Source organism: Chroicocephalus ridibundus, chromosome 1 (genome assembly GCF_963924245.1).
Source record: "Chroicocephalus ridibundus chromosome 1, bChrRid1.1, whole genome shotgun sequence".
NCBI lineage: Eukaryota > Metazoa > Chordata > Aves > Charadriiformes > Laridae > Chroicocephalus > Chroicocephalus ridibundus.
This window is the reverse complement of record NC_086284.1, coordinates 68,461,001-68,485,944: the sequence shown is the minus strand read 5'-3', so window position 1 is coordinate 68,485,944 and position 24,944 is coordinate 68,461,001. Positions and strand designations below refer to the sequence as shown.

Genomic DNA, 24,944 nt, shown 5'->3' with positions numbered 1-24,944 from the left:
CTTCTAAAGTAGAGCCAAACCAAAGCTTTAGTACTCATCAAATGATCAAATTTTTTAAGAGCAATCAGCAACACTAAGACATACAGAAAAAAAGTGTCTTTATTAGCATTGTTACAGGCAATGCATACATAAGAACTGATCCTTAAAGTGTACAACCCCCCAGCCAAGTTTAAAGCAAGAGAATCAGCAGATTGAGATCTATATTGTACACATGTGCAGTAACAGGATCTCTCTGGACCTTCCAACAGAAGAAACAGAAATCACTTTACAAAAAAAGGTAAATAAAAATAACACCCATTTTAAAAAAGTACCAGCTCCTAACAAGCTGGCAGAGCATCAAAAATATCAAACAGGGGAGTCGTCCAATCATAAAGAGTTCCTGTCAGGTTTGAGTATTGCGTTGTTCACACCCTGCATATGCCAGGCATCGAGTTTAAAGCTTAGTAAAAAATACACACCTAAGAGACACGGTGGAGTTCAGATTTTAAATTTCAATTTTGTCAGTTGTTACTAAATTCCTTTAGATGCATCATCAGTATAACTATCATCATCGCTGGATGGCAGCAGTACAAAGAATGAACCTTTTCCCTTTGTTAAGAGTTCTGAAATTGAGTCAGTGTGAATTAGCAACATCCCTCTCTGGAATCTTTAGCTGACATTACCTTATGCCAATTCCAAAAAAGCACCCTTAAAAACTTTTAGCTTGTTTCTAAGTGGGTAAATATTTAAACTAGTTAGCAAAATTAAACACCAGAATTTTCAGAAGTTATTTTTGTGCATAGTTAAATGCTGCAAGATGATTTCACATTTAATAAAGCAGACTTTAAGAAGAAGCAATTGGCAAGAAAAGGTGTTCCCTTACAATATCAATCTTAGCTCAGGGGAAATGTGTGGGGTTTTTTTTGTCCCAGCTTCTTGCAATTGCTTTCATCTACACTGGGTTTTAGTGCAAGTCATTAAATTGTTTGATATCCAGCATGGCTCCTCTTTCTGCCAATCAAGTAAGCAATCAAGACAATTAGAACAAGACCAGCAAGGGCTGCACCGACTATTATAGGTATCAGCATGTTATTTTCATCCAGTTGACATTCTTCCACTGAAGAGAGAGAAAAAAGACCCATGTTAGGCACTAGTGCACCAACAGATGGCTATAGCCAGAACTTGAGCTTATGCTCTCACCACATTGATAAAACTGTCTAAAGTTAACTTCTAGCTTAGCTTGCTGACAACCAAAAGGAAGTGAAGTCCACTAATTATGATTGTCCGGCACAAAGTCTTTCTAGTACCAGTTATATGCACAATATAGAGATTCATAATAATTGATTCCTTCTCTAAGAACTGTTACTGTTACACACAAGCTTAGCCATCATAAATAACATCCATTTTGCTTTACCCACAGTCTCAGAGTACAACATTAACTAAAAGAGTCAGTAACTTCCCAGAACTTTGCCCCTTTCATACAACTGTCTGCACAGAGTTAGGAGGGAAAGTTAGCGCTTTTCCTTAACTCTTCTCTGGACCACAAGGAAAAAGTCCTAAGTATTTCAAAGCTTTTTACATACTTTTTGCACTAGCCCCCACAACATCTGTAACAGGGCACGCAGAGACTAAGCGCAGCACCCACCAGCTGCCTTTTGACTACAGAATATTACATGTTTATATCAAAGGGCACTTCACAAATCTTCGGTTCCCCCCTCCCCAAATGTAAACCTCTTACCTGCCCCAAATTTGTCTCCGTCAATCTTGAAAACCTGGATCTGAACATTAAATACGTTGACAAGGGCTTTGTCTGTGACCTGGAGATTCTCCTCTGCACTGCACTTGTAGGAGTTCCCCACTGTAGCTCTCAGCTCACTCATGCTGTTGTTCGATGCTTCAAACTTTGCAACTACATAAGAGAAAGTCATCTTATGGAATCCTGAAGAGCAGGAGCTGTAAGCTCATTGAGCTTAAATTCCATGCATTCATCCCCAACATTTCTAACCCGTTACTTAATGCAGGCAACCCTTAATATTTATAGTAGTTGTCACTGAAAACAGACTTAAAAGTCCCTACCTGTTGCTTCAGAAGGCAGAGTCGTGCTTACACTCACACCTTGCAGGAAGAATTTTTCAGTACTTGCATTCTTGTAAAAAAGAAACCAATAGTTATTTACATTCCTGATGTACAACATAAGCTGTTAACACTCCAGTTCAATTCTGCACGCGTTTTAAGAAAGGTTTTCAAAGGGTAGTCCACAACTGGGATTATCACTCCAAGGAAGAGCTTAGTTGCACTTTTAGAGGGAAAAGCTATAGGAGGTACGCACCTTAGGGAAAATTACCACGGGGGAGGAAAGGGCAGAGAAAGAGGGACTGTCACTCCTCAGCCTGCTGACTTGATCTCCACGTTAAAGGTATAGTCCCAGCCATGCCTTGACCAGACTAGTGCAATGATCTCACCTGTGCTACAGATACAGCTTTAAAGGAGCTTGGTACCCCACGGAGATGTGGAGAGTCATTTAATAACAGGTCTAGGTGATCACGTTTGATCAATCCTGCGAGTATTAAAAGCAGTATGAAGCTGATGCACACAGTGGATTCAGTCCTCAAGGGTACACAGCTCTAATAGAGCGCTGAGGCAGGGCTGTGGGAAACAGGATTTCCAGCCATCATAGGAGTCCGTAAGACAAGCACACTTGGCTCTTGGGCTGTACACAGAATATTAATGAGAACTTAAGTCCAGTTCCAGACTCATACGATTAGATGAGACACCTATTTGTCACAGGCTATTCCTCTGCTACAGCAGAACTGTTCCTGGTTTGGGCAAGATGCTTTAGAGAGCAGGCAATATAATCCTAAAAGAAATTCCCATTCCAAACAAAATAGATGTCTGTCTCTACATATGTTTGTGTACATACACATATATATTCTTTCCTCACAGGAGTTATCAAGTATTAAACCCTCTAAATCCTAGTACTAAAAAAAGAAAAGGAATCACTTACTCCCCTTCCTTTAGTTGCATCTTTTTTCTCTTGTACTTGCCCCAATTAGTTCTCTTACATGAGAAGTCCTGCAGACCCTACACACTTTGTCTAGAGATTCTTACCAATGCAAAGCGGAAGATAACCCTTGTTTTGTCAAAAGTCAGATTCAAGGCAGCAGATGTGTTGTCACATGTCCCAGAAGAAGTTGTATTATGTGGTATGAAATTCAGCAAATCCAATCCCATCTAGGGGAGAAGAAGATCAGTTACGACATTTGAAGAGACTAACACATCACCATACATTCAGTCAACTCCTAGCTTGCTTGTACTCACATGCATACAATGCTGTGTTTGCCCACACATTTTACAGACAACTGGGCAGATATGTGCAAGTTACCCGAGTTACCAGGCTGGTACAGAGAACAAAGGGCATCTTTGCATGCCCAAAAAAAAGAAAGCTTTCTGCAGCCCATGGCCAATATCCTGCTGCCTTCTCCACACTAAACTTCTTTGGTCCTAGCAGCATAAGGAAAAACATTAGTAACCACCACTATGTTGGGGGCAACAAGCTATAAAATACTGCTTTGACATAACCAAGGGAACTGCCTGTGAACATGATCATCTTGCACGTCACTTCAGTTCAAAATGCTTTAGCTTTGCCCATGGTACATGATTTTATACTGTCCTGTATCTGCTGTGGGTAAATGCACTTGCTGAACGATCCAACAGAAACCTTCTGTGGCTCTTTAGTTGACCCTCATGTGACTGGAAAACCTATTTGCCACCTTCTCACTGGTCATTACCCTAGAAGTCAGCTGTTCCAGCAGAGCTAGAATGCCATGCTACAGGACACAGCTTACAGAATGTCACACGATTAAGGTGGCTAAAACACAGTCCATCCCAACCAGCTATGGTACAGCCACACAGCAGCTATCAGTGCTCATGCTTTTACCCCTCGGTCAGCAATAGATTCCTTCGTACCACCACATACAGCATTAAGCAGCTAAATCATATACAGACACCACCCTCCTCACACCAGGTCTTTCATCACCAAGATCCAACTTAAACTACACAAAAGCAGCCATAATTTGTTTGCCTGCACTCGTCCTCGTTACCTCAGATTAAGCCACAGGATAGGAAAAAGCAGCTTGTGATCAAAGGTCCTTATAACAAAGCTTTACTGAACATCAAGGTTTGCTGACCCTCGGTTATTGTTTCCTACTGAGTGTCCTCAGCGGTCCCTTTGGGATTATGCTCATAGCTTTGCTTTACTGGTTAGAAGGCAACAGGTTTGTTCATGACACAAGCTGGACTTTGCATCAACAATGGAGGGACAGAACCTGTGCCAGGGCTGGATCTTACAGAAACCATGTAGCATTTTTTCTGTTAAAATCAGCCATTAAGGAGCTCATAAGCATTAAAGTCAAACCCAAGCCTCTTCAGTGCTGTCTGAAAGTTAACAAAGTCACAAGCCTGTCCAGTTTTACAGTAATAATAATTTCCCCTTCTAGTAGTCATTCACTGTGTTCATTCAGGTGGCTCAGGCCAACTTGTTGTATTTTATTTAACAGTTTAAAAATCTTGTTTAGATGGCATCTTTGATAATAAGATTCCCCCTATTCATATCTTAATTTTTACTGCTTCTGTGGAATGGCCATATACACTTACTGGATTTGACAGACAAGTTTAATACTCTTACTGAATGGAAAAATCTTTAATGACCACTTTTGGTAGAAGAGAACTGTTTGAATCATCACTCATCTAGTCCAAGTTAAACAACTCAAATAGAGGACAATCATGGATGAATACTACAAAGAACTGTGATTTTTATAGAAAAAAAGTTAGCCTGTAATAGTTTACCAAGTTTCCCGCAAAGAAGGAATCTGAAGGTTTTGAAGAAAGAAAAAAGTGTACCTTTCCATCTTTTTTCAGATAGGTGATATTAAGCTGTAACCCCATGTAGGCAAGTACACAGGTTCCATTTGAACCAGTCACATTGTATTTACCAACTGCAGGATTGGGGGGTGATGCAGTTGGTGCTGGGTTAGTTGTTGGAACCTGGCCAGTAGTCTGTTTAGGAGTTGTAGGCACTACAGCAGTAGTAGAGACCATATCTTCAGCACATTCTGTCTCTGGAGAGAAAGGAAAACAGTCATTACCAAAAAAAAAAAATACACAGCTGTGATGCTCTACCTTTTTAATCCCCAAGGGAAAGGAGAATACAATTTCAAGTAGCTTTTCCCAATAAAAAAAGATTATAAAAGCTGAGAAACATAATGGTAAAGCATTACCTAAAGTCTTGCTGAAAAGCGTGAGACGCTTTTAAAGCCTGGCATGTGAAAGCGACACCTCTGCTGTTATTTACAGAAGTTAACCACATGTGCTTTTATTCATGGGCATCGTTTCACTTCATCAAGTCAGGAAAAGTAAGATACTGCTATGTTGGCAGAGCCAGCGTTCCTGCTGTATGTTCACAGCAAGGCTGAGATGACTATCCCTCAGACACTCTGGGCACTTGCGTGCTAGAAATAAAAGAACAGTTCTCCTGCCTGTTGTTAAAGTGGTCTCCCAGGAGATGTGGTGTTCTCCTTCCCCTCCCTCCCTCAGTTACACTACCAGGCTGTGAGGACCCTATGTCATTATTTTGGCAATACCCACAGTAACATAAAATACCACTGGTTCTCTCAAGTCATCATAACAATGCTGAGGCTCTTCTACCCTTAACAAAGGGATTCTATGACACTGCTTCTGATGGCAAATGGTTTGCTATATCCTCTCCCTGTGCGTCTCACATCCACCCTTTCCTTTAGTCCTGCATTAGTAACCACACACCACCAGAGGGGTACAAGGCTGAGTGAAGATGTGCAAGACTGCCTTCTCTTTCCATCCAGTTCAGCAGCAACTTCCAAGGCAAAAGGAGAAAGAACAGTGACTGATTTATTTGCCAGCGTACTCAGAAGCACCTGGCAGTACAATCTTAACTTGATCTGGAAACCAAGAAGGTTCCTGCATTGAACATCTAAGCCAAAACCAAAGGTCATAGCGAAGACATTACTGTAGTAGAGGCTTTCATGTTCCAAGCCAAGGTCATCTCCCCATGTCAGGGATAACAGCTTGCAACTTTATAAGGATGATAACAACTGCAGCAGCAGTCAATTCTGTCTCAAAGGGCCTACTTCTAAAATTTAATCCATACATATCTTACAGATCCTAGATATTTAATAAACAGCCTCTGAACTTAAACAGCAATTTAACTTTCAGTTACAGCTCAGAAAGAGGAACTCTAATCACACCTTTGAGCTCACACAGATCCAACATAGCATCCTTTCCTATTTCTACTCCATTTCTGGAAAGTCATTTCTGAAAAGAGCAGAGCAAAGGTAGATGAACGGAGGAGTGACCCTATCTTTTGTAGGCTTAACAGATACTGGTCAGGTCCCAAAATGTGTTAATTTCCTAACAAATAAAACAAACATCAGCTTTACTTGGTACTTCAATGGAGAATTTCCCTCCATCTGCAAGACACAACACATACAGCCTCTTACTCAAGTTGGCAGAGATAGAAATGACCAAGTCACTTCAAGTGGAAGTTTGTCCTAGGGTGGAGTCTTGATATTTTTACTGAACTGATTTACAGCATATCTCCTCACAACTCTTCAAGACAGATTTGGAGATGAAACAAATTCTTATGTCTTTCTGACAGTTACAGGAAAGCAGCTGACAAAGCTACTAACAGATAAAATTAAAGCCTCCTTTTCTTCAGAGCTGCAGATAATCACTACCGTAACCCCAGTCACTGACTTCTAGGCACGCTGACAGAAGTTACCATTACTAGTGATGCACAGATGCGCTGAATACTGACTCTTCTTCCCTTCAATGAGCCTTGCCCAGATCACCAGCAGAAATATTCACTAATGAGGGAGTTGCAGGGAAAAAAGGTTAAGGGAGAATTCCAGATCTAAAGTTTATCAATAACTAGCTGGCAAAAGGACATGGGAAGTCTCAAGCCTACAAGAGTGGAAAGAAGGAACTGATCTGGAAAGAGCAAGGTGATTCAGGGTCAAGATTTAAAAAAAGATAAAGTGAGAATTCTTTAACCATCTGAATTAAAAAAAAAAATCAAGAAAGAGAGCTCATTGTGCAGCAGAATAGAAAAAGAAATTACATGTGTGCAGTCCCAAGACAGTAATAAAAAGTTAGGGATGATAACTTCAGGAAAAAAACTAAGCATGGCAGTATGGGTAACAGGAATGTGGAAACAAACAAAAAACAAGTAAAAAACACCCCCAAAACCTTGAACTCAGACCAAACAGCATCTACCCCAGGATCACAGGAAATCACATGGTTTTTATGAGGACCAGTAGGTTCAAGACAGTGATACCACAGGATGGAGAAAAGCATCTCTGTGAAAGTGATCCTGTCAAATTAAAGTATGTATATTAATCTAAAAAGATAAGAAATTAGGAATAGAAAACAAATGCTGACAAACTTATATTGCATATGGAACACCCAAAATAACGCAATACTGATATTTTTTTTAACCAAGGACTATGTAAGAACAGATAACAGGTGGCGTTAAAAGGAATATTATTACGCAGTAAGGAGATTTTATCGAAGTTGTATAGAAATTTGAAAACCGTCTTTTTCCAATATCATGGCTTATGTTCAAGCCTGCTGCCAAGTGATCACTTCTCATACTTATCTGGTATAACAACTGGATCAAGACACCATATTTAGAAAATGAGATGGTTCTGAAGACTGGCGCAATAGAAATCAGGTTGTTTTTTTTTTTAAAGTTACAAACGTAGGTCCACATCTTTGCTGCAAACTAGTTCACTGAACGGAAAACACTGATCAAGAGAATGATACACACTGAAATCTGAACCACTCGCGTGAGACAGCCATAAAAGAAGTCAACTCCAGTATTGCCATGCATCAGACAAGGTATTTTTCAGAGACACAGGACAAGATATAGATACTCCTGTAGAAGGCACTTTTTCAATGTATCCATCGCATGCTGGCACTGACTACCCTAGTTTTTAAGATTCATTTCAACAGGTGCATAAATGAGATTAACAACATAAGAAAAAGGTTACATTTCCCAAAGGAGATCAGAGCTCTTACATGCCCCAAAAGTAAGGCAAAGATTTATCACTCCCTAAGATACCACAGGTGATCAAACATCAAGAGCCATATAAACTGAAGACTGTTGCCACAGAAGCCAAGGACATGAACACACCATGAAGTTGTTTGTCTTCTAATCAGTATAGCAGTCAAATGAAAAAATCCTTTTCAATACAAGCAATCAGGACAAAAAGTGATTTTGCGATTGAGCCTGACAGAGAAAGAACATCACTGTTACAGCTTACGTAAGGCCTCCTGTAGAAGATGAACATAACTGCTCCCTATAGACCAGTTCTCTACTGTCTGACATTATATCACTAATCTTCTCCAGAGCACACAGTAACTAGTTCAAACTACTTTGGTAGAGGCATAATGCTTGGAAGTTATCAGATGCTTCTTAAAACTAGTATTGTGGCCACGTGCCCAGTCGACCTACTGCAGCACATGTTTACACCCATAAATACTCGTGAACAGAAGGAATGTTCCCTAATACCTGTACAAAACCCATGGGAAAACAGCACGCTGTCTTCTAGCCATGGATGCTGACACCCCTACAGAGAAAACCTGAAGCAGGTCTATTCATTTCAAAAGATGCTGCTCTCAGAGCTTTAGATCCAGTTTGTACCTGCCTAAACATTATTTCTTTTTAAGTCCTGAGTAATCATCTGTTATTGGAAATATTACCTCACCAAGTAAATTTTCTGCTGCAAGATACCTACTGTTCAGACTGAAAGTGCCATTTGTGAGATAGGCTTCCAAAGTAACATTGCTAAAAGTAACGTTCGCATTCTTCATATTGACTTGCTTGGAGGTGATGCACCTGTATTTTGTGCCCAGATGTGCCTGAATAGTAGTTTTATGTGATACTTTCTTTGTTCCTCCTGTAAAAAGATTACATTGCATTAGTATGTAACAGTATTTACATAAACAAATCGATATTACATCTGGAAGGGTTACAAAATGAGAACAGCAAGCTTTTGTTTTACCTGCAGTTGAATTATGGAATAAAGTTGCATCTGACAGATTGTAGTGGAAAACTATCTCTTCGACTTGGTACTTGTCTGCATTTTCTGAGAAATTCAGGCTTAGTGAATGTCCTGCTCCAAAACCCAATACCAGAACTGGCTGAGATGTGTTACCATTACCACATGAGCTCTCTTGCTCTACTGTAGCATTTTGCGGAAGGAAGAAGTGTGCAAACTGTGGGGCAGAAAACAAAACACTTGTAAATGGGACGATGTAACAGCTTTTCCTAACTGCTTCTTAAATATCCTAGGAAACTGTTACAAAGCATACAGTTGACATTCATATATAAGATGTCTACTTATACACCTGTATATAGCAAGTAGCATGTTGCTGACACTTGGATTTCTAAGAACATCGTTCTCTGAAATCTGAGGACAAAACAGTACATACTCACAGCACCTCTGAGACTTCCCCCCCGCCCCCCCAAACTAGCACTATGAATTCATAGGTACTTCTGTACTAGGTGAATCAAATCTGGCAAACTCTGGACATGTGAAGAAATGGGAGAATTTAAGCTTTGTTTCTTGTAGTACAATTGAGTAAGAAGAAAAGCAAGTGTTACAGCCCACATAGTTTACTACATACTGGGAAGTAACTTGGTACCTGAAGACCAATATAATTGATGTTGTATTGTCTGTGTTGTATTGTCTGTATTGTATTGTATCCTGGAAAGTTCTGAGCTTACTGCTTACAAGAAGAAACAGACAAAAACATGTTATGAAAGCAGTCACCTCTGAACGCAAACTTGCATACCAGTATCAACAGGATTTCAGACCATCAGCACCACTGAAAGAGTGGACTATGCAACGTAACTCTCAGCTCAAATCACATACAGAAAGCGCACGACCAGCAAAGCAGTGGGATTTTTTAATCTGATATTACAGTGATAGCTAGGAAGAAAAAAAAAATCAACTTCAAAAGTACCTCAAAACATGCAACTGCAATGAGATTATAAGTAATCCACAACCCCTGTTCAGTAAAGATACCAAAAAAAGTAAACTGAACAGCAGAGTATTTGTGAATAAAAAATTTTAACTTTCCTTTAACAGGCTTTTGCTGTTAATATGGAACAACTTGTATGCACTGCACTGGTCTGTAGATACACTGAAAGCTAGATATTTGCTCTGCGAGAAGATCACAGATTTCAGGGAAGTTTAAAAGCTACGTGCCAACAGCAATTTCAGTTCCAATTTAGTCCATGTAAGTATGACCAAATTCACAAACAAATGGCAGCATTTTTTTTCTTTATAGTTCCAATGAAAGCCATTTTTGCTACCAATAGAACTGGTGTGGAATTTCAGTCACAAAAGTAATTTCACACATGTATCGTTTGTGGTGGTTTCAAGCGGCCTTAACCCTGTTTAATGAGAAGCAGCATCAGCAATAAAGAAATGAAAAGCTGATGCAACTGGACTGGGAGGAGGGAAATCTTTACTGAAGTAGTTTTTCACGCTTAAATATTTGTTCAAAGTTTAAAGACTGCATACGTGCAGAAATACCACAGTTTATAAAGACAAGTTAGAGACAAGCAGTGAGATAACCCCTTACCTCTTTTTGCCCATTGCTTTTGTATTCCACTGAGAAGGCTACTGTCAGATCAGCGATTATGCAGACCTTACCACTTGAATCTTTCACCTCAAATGAAGAGGAAGCCTGTAAAAAGCCTGTTAAGAACAGTAAGTGGTTAACTTGGTATCATGTAAGTTTTTATTTTTAATCCCAAAGAGACAAATATGTACAACCGCACCTTTTAGGAGTACATCCTAAACAGCATCTGAGTTTGGAAACTTGGGCATTAACAGTCTCTATACTAGCTTCAACATCACTAACAGAGGACAAATTTAACACACCATTTATAAAAAGACAAAGCCACACAAACCAAAACTGTTGACATGCTGGGTCCTCAGAGGGTAAGAAAAACTCACAACAAACACGAGCCATACTGTTGAAGGCAGACACTCAGTGTTGACCCTACACAGCAACTATTTTGCAAGCTTCAGCCAGAATTGACTTAGCATATTTGATCCTGCATGCCTATTAATGCTCAGCCTTCCCCGCTGCAGCACACCACGCAGCCTTCATTCCCGCTGTACCAGGACACTCAGCTGTACATGCACTGAATGCAGCATTTAGAAAGCTTGGATTGACTGCAGATGTTTTGGAGGGACTGCCAAAAATAGCACGATGGAGCGTGCCACCCTTGCCAGGAGAACTTCTCTTTACTGTCATCACACTCTGCATTTGAGAGGAGGATGGGGGCCAAGACCTTGACACAGACTGAGGTTATGTCTTCCTGACTGGTTTAAGCTAACCTCAGATTGAGCCGATGACAAAAGCATGCTTTCCCCCCACCACCACCCCCCGGCTTGCTCCCCTCCAGCCCTAGCACTCGGAACACTAGAACAACTGACCACACTAGTACTGACTTAACAGGGTAACAGCCTGTGGCCAGAAGAGCATGGGATCATCCTTTCTGACAGCAGTGTGGGCTTAGACCAGCATCCACTGACAATGAAGCTTCACCTAGAGGATGCACTGCAGCAGGTTGGATACAGCCAGAAATCCAGCTCTCTCATACATCATTTGCAGTAAGGGCTAACAGGACAGTGCTCCTGTTATCTGAAATCATACCAAGGTGTTTTGAGTTCTTTATTGACAAGCATTTTTTTTTATTTTTCTGGTTCTCAATCACCACACACACACACCTGAAGCAAACCTCACTGCAAAAAGCCCGCACCATTTACATGCTAGCACTTTATCAGCTTGCATTTGCAACAACTGCACTCTTGCAGAAAACCTGATAAAAAAAAGCAGTTGCCATAAACCACTATCTCAAGCAAGTAAGCTTTAAAGAGTCAAACATGCTAATCCATTCAACTGCTGATACAGCAAAAAGATTCAGATGAGGGATTATCCATTACCTAAGCTTCCCTCTCCAAGAAGTTTTCAAAAAGCAAGTCCCAATTTTAAAACTTTTCACTACAAAACTAAGGTGTGTACAATTGTATTAAGACCATTATTAGGAAAAATTGGACTTTTGTCAGCTGGACTTTGGTTGAAGGTCCTTCAGTTGTAAGAACACATTGGAAAGAATTTCTCTGGCACTCAGCAAGTATTTTCCCTTGTTGCCTTCCCCTTAGCAACAATATATCCTCCCCCAGCACCAAAGGGGACCAAAACTTAAGCTAGAATTCATACACTTTACCCAGCTGTTTAAAGAGTCTAGACTTGAAACCAGAGATAGACAGAAGAAAGAACTTGCTTAAGAATGGATAGTGTAGAAAACTGATATTTCAAAGGAAAACTGTCCTACCTTTTCCTTTATGTCCAGCTCAATGTTCAATAAGGAACATATATTCACAAAGAAAATGTTATTTATTGCAGCTCAGAGCAGTTCTAGAAACAGTCAGTGTCCTTCCACATGAAAGTTCCAATTTGCAAAGTTTCCTTCAATTTGAATTTACATCTGGAACTTGTGTACATTTTACTCAAGCACTTGTTTTCTCAAAAGCAAGCTACTTACACTTTCTTGAAAGTTTCTAGGACAGCTTAAATAACAGTGTAAAAGCAGCGAGTAAGAGTCCATGGCTAGTTGAACTAACACTACCAGTGGAAAACACACTAGGGTGAAAGCCTTCAGTGTGCATGATGATACCTTGTTTGACAGCTATTAAAAATCTTCACAATTTCAGAGCTAAAAATAAACAAGTAATAGGCAGTAAAAGAATGAAAGAAGAAAAAAACAGTTTTAAAAAGAAATGCAGATGAAAAAAAGACTGAAAAACAATTAAGAAAAATATTGCTGACCTGAAGGAAAACGTGACAGACCTGCCCATTATAGATGATTCAGAGAACAACAAAAGACAATGCAGAGGTACCAGAAAGCACCAAATGGAAGACAGATTCTGGGAATGAGGAGCTGACAAATTACCCTCAGGAAGTTTAAATAATATAGTGTGAACAACCAGTAAAAAATACCATCTGCATAACTACTAGATTTTTGCAAGGTTAAGTCCACACCATGATACGAATCCTGATTTTTTTTTTTTTTTAAGTGTGGAACAAACACTATAAAGCCCTATTCCTCCTTAAATGCTGAGCGGCTGCTGGATTTGCAGTGTCAGTGATGAGACAGATGTATCCAGCACGAGACACTGAGCTGTCCCCGATGAAGTGGCAAGGGGGCTGTTCCACTGCGAGTAAGCCGACATGCACAAGGATGGCGACTGGAGAGAGTACTGTGCTGCTGCATCATCCGCTCCCACGGTCTTGGAGGAATGCAGATGAAACAGTGAAACATAAGGGACACAGGGGCAAAGAAAAATTAGCAAAACCACCACCGAAGAACAAATCAAGACACTGAAGGAAAGAAGGTCCTGCCTACTCTTTGCTCCAGCCAGTTTAAGGCAGAGGAACAGCTCGCTGGGTTTGGCAGGAAAGCAGCTGTTGAGTTTGTGAAGGCAGTTTCAGTGTCGACTAGTGATTAATGCATGAATCATCACCAGCCCACAAATAGTAAGAGCCTACAGCCAAAATGTCAAGAATACAGAAAAGCAAACTGATGTTGAATCAATCTGTCCTGGGAATATTCCTAATTAAGTTACATAAAGTATTGCTCAATTTAATCATGGCATATCTACAAGTTGAGAATATTGCTTGTACTTCTCATAACAGTATCATTTTTTGCTATTTAACACAAAAACTGGTACAACCTCCAGTTTAACTTCAGACTTTAAACGCTCTTCTTGATAAACTGCAGCACCTTACGTGACAACTAGCTGTGGTAGAGCAAGTGCTGTACTTCAGATATATACTGCTGAACAGCTCCTAGAACTTTTCAGCAGCAAAAAGTTAAGTTTTGTGAAGTTCATTATTCATTTGGCTGGAAATACTACATTATATATCTAGTAGAGGAATCCCCAAAAATGTACTAGCATCAAAGAAATTTCACTTAGTTGAGATGCTTCCTTTATATTCTAATACATTCCAAAAAAGGGCTGTTCATGTATTTATTCTAGCTGCATATTTTCAAGTGAAAATCATAAAATAATCTCTCCCTTTAGACCTAATTTCTGAAATTATAGTCTCATGCAAGAAAACATTGAAGGTAAAACTGTTGAAGCAAGGCTAATATTTTACTTGAATTAAATCCAGCATCCTTCCTTATCTAACCTACCTACATCAAAAAAACCCAAGCAGAGTATATTAACACTCCGAGATACAATAACCAAGTCAAACAAAACTACTACTTTCTTGATTATATAACAATTTGCCTTAAAGAAACCTATCACAAAAAGTTTGTTTTGTTAGTTTTGAGTTTAAAACAATCTAGCACATTTGAACAACCTAAACCTGAGCTCTTTGGAATATGCCTCTCAGAATTGCAGGATTCCCCATCTCTTGACCACACAAAGATGCTTTCAGGTTTCAACCTTTTTATAATCAAAATCCTGTTTGCCAAGTACAGCTACCCTTGGGTTACTCTCCCATATAATGGAAAGCTACTAAGGGAGAAAGATTAATGGTTGTTGTGCTCCAAAAAAGCAAGCATTTATTAATGGCAATTGTTTACACTGTCTGCTTGCAGAGAGGACTTCAGTTACTATAGTTAATGATTTACTTTATCTCCAGTTTTTATTAGAAACATGGAACATTGACAAAAAGGATCTCAAAACACAAAAGCTACTTTTATGTAATCTGGGTTTTGTTACTATATTCATGCTTCCTGCATAAGTAAAAGCTTATTTAGTATTTTTCTGCCTCCCCCTTGGAAGAAAGGGCAGCAAGCCATCCAAATCCACCTGGGCACATATTCCACATCACTAGTAGTTTAAGTGATACAGGTATCTAGCGGATGGGACTGTCTGCAGTTCCAGTGAGTGACTATGGCGTTAGGGAGGAAAAGCGTGGTTGCAGCGTAGCCCAGCTAACTGCTCCCCACAAGCGCTGCGACAGTGGGTCAGAGTATCACACCCACAGCCTGCTCATACACATCAAAGACTCTCCTCGGCTACAGCCTACCCTGTAATTACTGCGCGGCAGTACTCTGAAAGTAAGGGACACTTGCTGACTGATGCCGGCACCGCACTATCACTCTGTACCCAAGCTACCGCACTGCTGTGCTGCCCTGCACCTTTGCCCAGATGTTCTTTGGGTTCTAGATAAGAGACACTGGTTCTTATCTAAAGAAGGTTTATTTCCCACTGTACACATGAACAGAAGTGCCCAGTAATTTACTCGTTCTGATCGTTCGGAAGGATCCTGTCATCTCAGTGCCATTTTGTGAACAAAGTAGAGACCTTAGTCACCACTTCAGACTCTCAAATCTATGCCAGGGAAGAGAATGGAAAATCCATGAGGAGTTATGCTCTCCTCCAATCCCTTGTCTTCTAACATAAGCACCACTCCCAGAGGGACACCTGGTACAAGTCCCTTCTCAGAAGACCAAGTCAAGACTTCCTTAGGATACAGAATCCGCACTACCTTGGGATAGTACAGAAAAAAAAAAGAACTTAAAAAATAATGTATTTTTTTAAAGATCACACTATTTACCAACCCTAAAATTTCTGGGGAACAACTGAAAGCAGGAAAGTCCCTTGACAGACTTGATGCATGAACCACTTTGCTTGAGACAAGATGGTCTCCATAAAATTATGAGTTATACCTCTCTGTCACCAATGGACTCAGAAGGCTGGCTATCTGGAAAGTATAGCAGGAAAAGACAAGGCTGGACTCACTTCAACTGCTGTTGGACACACTTGAACACAAACAGTGGCAGAAACGGGGAAACAGCTTAATTCAAGGATGGATGAGAGTACTTTAAGGGAGAAGAGAATCAGCTGCACTTGTGCAGGTGCAGCACCTGATTATCTCAAGTTCCTGATCCAACCCTAGAAGATGCATCCTTGCCAACTAACAGGGGCAAATTCATGCAGTCTCAGATTATATTTTTGATACTGTTGATCTCCATTACAGCAGTAAACATTTTGTTTCTCAATTCAAGTTTGCAGATGAATAACCTCTGTCTTTAAAAACAAATTTATACAAGTACAAAAACATTATAAAGGAAAGGCTATTTAGCAGTTGTACACTTGCCATTTGGCCAGAGAATTGCACAATTGCATCAAGTCTAGTCACATGAAGCTTCTTTACAGTTTCCTATCTAGAGGAAGGAAGTCCTGGGCTAGCTCTACAGCAGCTGATTACATGAGTCCACCAGGAGGTCTGAACTCCTGTGGCTAGATCTTTTTCAGCATTCACACAAGTTCATTTTGCACTCGCTCTGGTTAGTGCTGCTGTATCACACCACAAAACTAACACATCCTTCAAGGCAGCTGGCAGCTCCAAACAACAATTTGGAGGAAGGAGCACTGTGCTGACAATTTAAAGAGAAAGCCTCCCCAGAGGAGAGGTTATTAGAAAAAAAGATAATAGAACAACTGCCTGAGTAAAACCACTCTCCTAGTCCTATCGAGAAGAGAGTAGATCTCACCCCTACCAAGGAAAGTAAAGATATACACAGACTGAATTCTGCCTTGTTAAGAAATCAGAAGCTACTGAAGTTCAATACAAAAAACCCTCAATATATTAAGTGCAGACTACTGTGCTCACACCTGAACACTGGAGAGGGAACAGCTAGACAAGTGCCTGCTGCTCAGAGCTCAACCACATTTGAAACTCTGTACTCTACTGCCAAGGAACTACTAACTCTCACACTGAATTACAGTAGAAAAAGCAGTACTGACAGCCAGTGGTGCCGTCAAGTGACAGAGAAGGTTAAGAAGCTGTTACCCTTAGATGGAGGAAGGCGATACCAGCCCATCTTCAAGTCAGGTGTACAAAAACCATGGAAGCCTGATGTACCAGAACATAAGATACATTTTAAAACAGTAGGCCTATAATTTCAAATTAAGATGATGTAACAAAGTGTTCAAACAGCTGTTGTAGCTAATGCCACTCACATACCCAAAAGGGCCTCCTGCCACACTAAAGAGAATAAACACTAAAAAATTCATTATGGCACCAAGGTTTCTCAAAGAATTTCCAAATAATCATGTCTTGAGAGAAAAGACAAACTGTTACATTAAGCTGCAACAAGCAAAGGCAAGGCGTGCCTTCTTAGGGCGAGAAGTTATCTTTAAGACATAGAAAGGCTTAACAGAAATAACAGTAGCCAAATTCTCAATAAAATATCCATCTTTTCTTTGAGTAGGGTTCCTCTATACCTAGTTATATCTGCTGATTAGAAATCATCCTATTCACTACAGAACAATCTAGAAGTAGGTTACACCAAAAATGAAACTTCTAAGTCAGCCTGAACAGGAATCTCGGGAGCATATCATGTCTTGGAAGCAGCTTGTCAGGGAACCTCTGGAGTCCTTACTCAGCAAGTAAGAAGTTACTCTACAAGTCAAAAAAGCTGCTGAAGTCAAAGCGGAGTACCCGATCACATGACAACAGGCTTGGGACTTGCACAGGAATTCAGATCCTTGGAGACTGTGTCAACACACTTAAAGAAGCTATCAAGCAAATACTATGTTAAGGGCAGCATGTGGTAAAACAATGTTTCGAAAGTCACACAATGTAAAAGTGGTTGTATTCTGGGAAAACTACTTGATACCCAGTCTCAGTTCTATACAGCTATCAATGCCAAAACTGAGGAAAACAATACAACACCAAGTTACTCACTGGCTGGAATTTATTATCCAAGTTTCTCTCAGCCACCCCTACACTGGTAGTAAGGTTTGAAATTCCCCTTCAGACTAGAGTTGTGCAATAGAAACACGTGGACTATGTGTCAATAACTGCAATGGCATTATGCTACCTTTTCAAACTCATTTTTCCTTCCCGAAATCTCAAACACTTCATTATTTACTCACCAAATCCATGCCTGACTCTAAACTTAGATTTTCGGAAGTGTTTTCTCTGATGTGTCTGTGTTTCAGTAAGGAAGAAAACTACAGGTGCTCTAAGACCCAAAGAGCACAAGAAGCTCTGCTGGGCTTGGCACACAACCCAACTGACCCATTGTGCTCGACAGCAGACAAGCACCATCTTCCTCCATATTTCAAAAAAGCAGCAGCAGCTAAGTTTGAAGGGAGGTACTTCATTTCCCATAGCCCCCTCTCCCTGTATTTATCACTGTATTACCAGAATCTTTCTTCATTCTATATGCACATTTGATATTTGTGAGGAAATTCATCACAAAACACTTAATGCTGACATACAAAATATTCGGCTTAGTGCTTGCTGCTCAATGTGAATGGAAAACTGAAACAGTAAGCGAGGCGTGGTGAGGTATTCTGGAGGGGAAAAAAACTTCTATTGTTCCAAAAATCAAGGTATTGCCAAACAAGCTTTCACATCTGACCCACCCATGCTAATCCTTCAGCCTCCTGTGATCATTGCCTTATCCTCATCTGTGTTCACTCAGATGACTAAAAGGCTTCAAACAAGCTAAAAACATCAGAATTCAGCTCGTATCTTCTCATTATCTCATATTCTTCTCCCCTCCCTCACTCAGCCCACAGCCTACATACACTCTCTTAGAAGATGGCAGAGGCTATCTATACTCCAAGGAGGGGTCCCTATTTGCACCACAAAGTTTTCCTGTGAGATTGTAGGATAAAGTTATGTAGAAAAACCCAGCTACTAGCCACTGGTACAAAGCCCTGACTGTCAGTAAACAGTTACTCTGTAGTAAAATAAACTAGTTTGTTGCCTCAGCTGCAGAAACCCAACACGTTTTACACACCAGAAAGTGACAAAGCTAATGCACAAAATTGTGCCTGTAACTGCTAATTAAGCACGGGAAGACTACTACAGTCCCAGAAAATATTATCTGTGGTACCACTTAAAAACTATGCAGACTGATTAAAAGGCAAATAAAAGCAATTCTTCATTTAAGCCATAACTATACTAAACAAGCAATACAAAGAATTCTCACTATAACACCAGATCAACGCCACTTTAGTTGTCAATCCTAAAAAGCAAGTCAGACAGCACTGCAAGTCACTGCTCACTAGACTGGCTCACAAGAGCTGGATATTTGAACTGCTCAGTGCCCCCTGTGAGTGACATCTTTCAGGGTCAGTGAAAATGACGTACCATCAACAATGATAAAGATATTTGCTACCAAATGAATGTTAGAAGAGTTTCAGAGGCTGTCATAATCTCCAAAATGACAGCAGATAACCATTCTCAACTGCTGCTTTATTCAAGAAATTTTTTTTGCTAGCTGCTGAAGAAGTCTCCTTTGCTGCCAAAGCCACATTTCAGAAACTTGATAGTGTCGCATGATGTGGCTTTCAAGGCAAGAAACCTAAAGCAAGGTAGTTATCAGTAAACAAGCCAGTCACACTTCCCCATAAAATGGTCTTGCTGCACTAACAAACCTTCTCTTCAAGGCACTAAAAATCTCTCCGTTTCGGCAACATTTCAGATTTCACTTAAGATACGGCAGGATAAAAGCCATTAAGTAGGGGAGCATTACGGGTCCTATAGAAAAGGGCAACTCCCTAGCCATGACATCAGTAGTTCCTGCGTTTCCGTATCTCCTGAGAGGTAAAGGCGTATTCCCAGGTTCTTCCCGGACCCCTGCCCCTGGACCCACTGCAGATGCTCCGATGAGCGTTCCCGGGCGCTACACCGTTCCCCCGCAGCCAACGCGCAGCCGCCACCGCCTCCTCTCCGTCCTCCCCCCGCACCTCCCGCGGTTGTCGGAGGTTCCCTCCGCAGGGAGGGGGAAAGACGACCTCCTCAGAGGATCTGCCCCACCACCCCGGCCGGGTCGCGGCCCAGCCGGGTACCGCCGCTGGGAGGCCCGGTCGTGCCCCGCCGCGGGTCAGAGCTACCGCCCCGGAATGGCAACAGCAGGTGGGAGCCGGCGGGCGGGTGGGTTTCCAGCGACAGCCGGCGCGCAGGTGCCGCGTCCAGCAGCGCCGCCGCTCCCGGGGCCGCCCCAGGCCTCCGCGACACACACTCCCCACAACCCCCGTCCCGCTCCGCTCCCCCGCCGGGCACCACAGGCCGCGGCCGCCCCCTTCACCGCCCCCCCCCCCCCTCCGCCCCGTCCTTACCGAGCAGGGCGGCCGCCGCGAGCAGCCCCCGCGCGCCGGGCGCCCGAGCCATGGCGGGAGCAAGGGACGGGGCGAGGCGGCACCGGCGGGAGCGGGGCGAGGAGGGGGGGACGGTGGCGGCGGGGGGCGGAGGCGGCGGCGGCGTCGCACCGCGCTGGGGAGACTGGCGACAGCCCCGGCCGGTCATATGGCCTCTGACGTCACCCGCCCCGCCCCAGCGCCGTCACGTGACCCAGAGCCGCGGGCGCCCCCCGGGGAGGGGTCTCGCGAGAGCAGGGGGGCGGGGCTCGCGCTCCCAACGGCCGCCCCTGAGGCGGGACGGGCGCCGGGGCGGGGGCGGTGCGGCCGTGGCGTCGGCGGGAGGGTTGGTGCCCACGCAGGGCCGTGTGCGTGTGCAGGGGGGCGTTCACGGTTGTGTGGGGAACGCGCCTGTGTGAGCGCGGGTGGGGGGTTTTCACGCGCGGGTGGCAAGCGCGTGGGGCGCCGACCTGTCCTTCGGCGCGGGGCCTGGGGGCATGTGAGGGGCGGCGGGTGGTCACTTGCCGCTCGCCCATCGCACTCCGGGGCACACGCGTGTACCCAGCACCATCCGCCCAGGCTGACGCAGTGCAGCCCCAGGCCCTGCTCGCTGACAGCACTAACGCGTGGGCCTGGGGCTTCTCAGGGTTCCTCGTCGTCGAGGCCCACCACGGGCTGAACACAGGCTTGGCCCTGGGGTACTACTGCCCTGGCACAGGCCACCTGCCCGGCTCTCACCTGAGGCACGCAGGTTTGGCAGTGGGCATTCGGAGGTCTGGGGTCCCTCTGAACTGTCGTACATCTTATCCCTGTAACTCGCGTCAGATCGGAGCTGTGGGGAACATCAGGCCCAGGTCAGCCTTATCAGCTCTAGGCATTTAACTGGTTCCCAGCGGGGGGGGTGGAATGCAGCACCGACAGCCCTGTGTTAAAGGGGAGGTGATAGAGTAGCATCAGAAATGGCTTCAGTGAGCAATTAACCCACCTAAGTTCTGTATTGCTTCCAGAATGTGTTTCTTGCCACTGAGTTTAAAGGCAGTCTAAGGTGAATGCAGTCAATCTTGCTTAGAATTAATCCAGTCCCAGTTTTATAAAAGCACTGGAAGTTAATGATCTATTATCTCTGAAGTGATGCATCTATGTGTGTATACCTGTGCATACGTAACAATTCACATGCCTCTTCCAAGCCAAAACAGAGACTGATAATAACTTGTGGTTGCATGGGTAAAATTAATTGCACTTTCACATAGTTTCTGATGTCTGATGTTTTTATAAACAAAAGTTTTAAGAAACCCTTTTTTTAAAAAAAAAAACCTAGGGGAAAAAAAGAGGCGGAGTTAGTCTATCAGCATTCTCAGATGTAAGCATAGTAACGAAGATAGGGAGCCCAGGCCATTTGATCACTTTGTAATTCAATGCTCTTATCTAAGCTGTTAAGGGTAGACTTTCTTCATCTGAAACCTCTGAAGTACTTATTTTGCTACTGAAATCCTATTTCTAGTACTATTGGAAAGTGTGCCAATAGCAGGGTACTTCTGCTTTCTGAAAATGACTGCCATGTCGTCCCTCTCATTACAGCGTACTCCAGATTAATCAGTTCTGAGACAGAATCATTTATGCTCCCAAGGTGCCTTAGTACATTTTTACTTAGAACCAATTTGAAATGCAATTTAGCTACTACCAGCTGCTAAAGTCAAGTGCAGTTGCTCTAAACTTGATGACCTTTCCCTGGCATTTGTCTCAGTTCACATAACACTTCCTATTTCCCAAAAACATCCTGGAGAAGTTTATTTGCTCTTCAGGGTAGCTTGGGGATCTGCCTTTCTTTTTCAGTGTTATTTCTACAAACAGACATTTCTTTCTTAATGCTGCATTTTTATCTGTGCATTTTTAGAGACATGTTTTTGTTTGTTTGCTTTTCCCTGCAGCACTTCTACCAATCTTTGTTCATGCCATGTATTGCCAAAAGCAGAAGTTAGCTTGAAAAAGGACATAAGGAACAGCTCTGGTCAAGTGTTTGAATGAGTCATCTGCAGAGAGTTGAGGTTAATGGAGGTGGGACATCATCTGTTCTCATTTTTTGATCGCTGTTTTTGGAACCTGCACTGGGAGTGGAGGAAGGTCTGTGGACTACTTGAAGTCTGCCAGAAAACAAAAGAGAGAGGGATGCCCAACGCCAGGTTTAAATTTGCTGTGCAGTAGTCTGCCCCTCTACTGGAAAACTGGTGTCTATAAATTGAAAAATAACATATGCCTAGATAACTACCAATTCATACAGAAGTTGCATCAAGCAACAGCATTGTGGCAAGAAACTGGTAAGTAAAGAACATAAGGCTATCAGTAGAGAATGATGTTGATCTTACGTGCTGTGGATCGTTAGCTTACTAAGCCTTCTATAGTGCTGTAGGGACTGCACGAAACCCAATCTCTATGTCATTGTCAGCAGAAATATTACCACAGTGTTTGTTAGCCTGTTTTCCTAATGAAACAAGTCTTATGCAACCATGTTGGCAATCAGCCTCATGGCTCAGTAACTTGTTGGCCAACATCAATCAAACTTGATAGCAGGGTAATACATATACAAACATAAAGTTACAGCTTCTGTAAAAGCTGGTATATAGACATCCCAGACATCCAAATAAGTGCTGTCATTGGGGGAAATGTAGTCCATACCCAGCCCATACGCATTTTGTTTGGCAGAGCTGCTGCCTAACCAACACGCACACGGTTCTGGATTAATCATGACACACCTCCTGGCTCTGAAGAGCCATGGACACAGAATGGCTGCTTCTGGGGAAGAACATGGGAAATACCCACAAGATCTAGGAGCCATCACTACACCACAAACTGTTCTGCAAAGTCGAGGCAGAGTACTAGCATGGAAGACAGAGCACAGGCTGGGAATTTTTACCAGGAAAGGCTTTCCACAAAACATGACTCCGTTTTTCCTATAGCCTTTTGCTGCGTATTATCTCACTTCACTGGGTTATTTTCTTTCTGAAAAGACTTGCTAGGAATAGATAACCAAGATTATAGTACAGAGTCCACTCTCCCTAACACACCTGCCAAAGATCATAAACCTACAAATAGGTCTATCTGCATAACAAATCGATGCACTAAAGTTGCTTGAAAGGTGTGTAATTTTTGTTTTTTCAAAGATGTACAGCACAAAGAAAGGAAGAAAGAAGATGCAGCAAACCAAGGGAGTTAAATGATAAACCCAAGTTCAGATGAAGGAATACAGAAAAAGCTAAAATACAGAACTAAGAAAACAGGACACACAGAGTGGGCAGGAAGGAGAGCTGGAATTGCCAGACTTGGGAAGCACCTGCAACTTGTCCATCAGCCTGCATTCTCACACTCGCTTTCCCTCAGGAAATGTTGAGCTAGATGACAGGATGCCACATTTAGGAAGATTTTTAAATACATGTATGTTGGGACCAGTTATCTGAATGTTTAAGTTTAACCAAGTTAAATTGGAAGGTTTTGGTAAGTTTGGAGAGCCCCCACCTGTATCCCAGATTTCTGCTGTTATTTTTGTCATATCATAGAAGCTGCTACACAATTTGTTCCAAGGATGCTGAATTGCCAAGATCCAGGTTTTCAAGACATCTTCTGAATGTAGATGCATTACAGAGGAAATCTGTTACTTTGCTGCAGCCTGATGAAGTCTTCAACACTGGGTGATCTTCCAGGAAGAAACATTTAGCAGTCTCTGCCCTGTGGGCACAAATACACTCGGGGGCATGGGAACCAAATAGCCGGCATCAAACCAGTTGAGAGTGGATGCTCGGCCAAACTCTAGCACCAGCTACGAAAAAGCCATCAAATGTAGCTGTTCTGCTATGAAGAAGTGATTACCATGCTGACTAATATATTAAGTGCTTACTTGTTTGGTTCAGCACATAAAAAATCCGAGGAAGAAAAATTTGAGGAAATCAAATTAAAAATGGGGACCTGAGAAAAAGAGAGTCACAATCATCTGGCCTGTCAATCTCTCCCATCGCTTTTTATCCTCTGAAGCCACTTCCAGATCCATTTGGAAGAGTAAAAATCTTCAGAGATCATGACATTCTCGGTAGGTTTGGTGGGTAAGGGGATGGGTGGATATGAGCAGCTCAATAAAGACTGAGCTCCCAATGCTCCCACAAGCACAAAGGCAGAACTAAGCAGACAAACCCTCTGCGGTACTGCTGCCTGAGGTTATTTGGGGGGTATGATACAGTAGGGGACCAAGGTCATGCATCACAGAAAGACAGGCTTCATTATTTCCACTGCTCGTGGAACAACTCATTTTTAATTGCCATGCTAGAGTAATTTGGCTCAAGAGTTATAGTCTATGGCAATTAAAAACGGCACATCTTGGCACTTTTAATCAATTAACGTTGCTTCATGGCAGAACCATTTCAATCATCTTCAGGATAACACCACTGCTTTTAATTTATTGTTTAAAACCATTGAACCAGGGAGTTTGAGTTCAGAAAGGGAAGGCGGTACTCATTCACTGCTTGGTATCAGTTACTGCATACTACTGCCAACCTTCTGCATGGGTAAAGCCTCTGGCCGTTACATTTCTGTGAGGCACATACTCCTTTTTGTTTTAAAGGTCTAGTAAGATGGAGCTAATCAGCTTCCACATGCATAGAAAGTGAATTACAAGGTGAATGGTATAATTAACACTAAAGAACAAACTGCACAAATAAACTGAAGTGCTGCATTCTCACAAAGGCTGAA

The 24,944-nt window shown here is 42.3% G+C and overlaps 1 protein-coding gene and 1 long non-coding RNA gene across 2 annotated transcripts; one reads left to right on the top strand and one right to left on the bottom strand.

The window, feature by feature from the left end:
• Positions 1-81: 81 nt before the first annotated feature.
• On the bottom strand, positions 82-20,397 carry LAMP1 (lysosomal associated membrane protein 1). Its single transcript, XM_063338181.1, has 9 exons — positions 20,193-20,397; positions 10,663-10,778; positions 9,075-9,288; positions 8,808-8,969; positions 4,879-5,096; positions 3,088-3,210; positions 2,056-2,125; positions 1,718-1,888; positions 82-1,096 (listed from the first exon to the last, which is right to left on the bottom strand). Exons 1-9 carry the CDS (start codon positions 20,377-20,379, stop codon positions 957-959), a joined length of 1,401 nt encoding a protein of 466 aa, XP_063194251.1. The 5' UTR covers positions 20,380-20,397; the 3' UTR covers positions 82-956.
• On the top strand, positions 19,831-24,670 carry LOC134517082 (uncharacterized). The gene is made up of 3 exons (XR_010071550.1): positions 19,831-19,989; positions 22,139-22,525; positions 23,369-24,670. It is a non-coding gene; the product is annotated as an uncharacterized LOC134517082 (long non-coding RNA).
• The last annotated feature ends 274 nt before the right edge of the window (positions 24,671-24,944 follow it).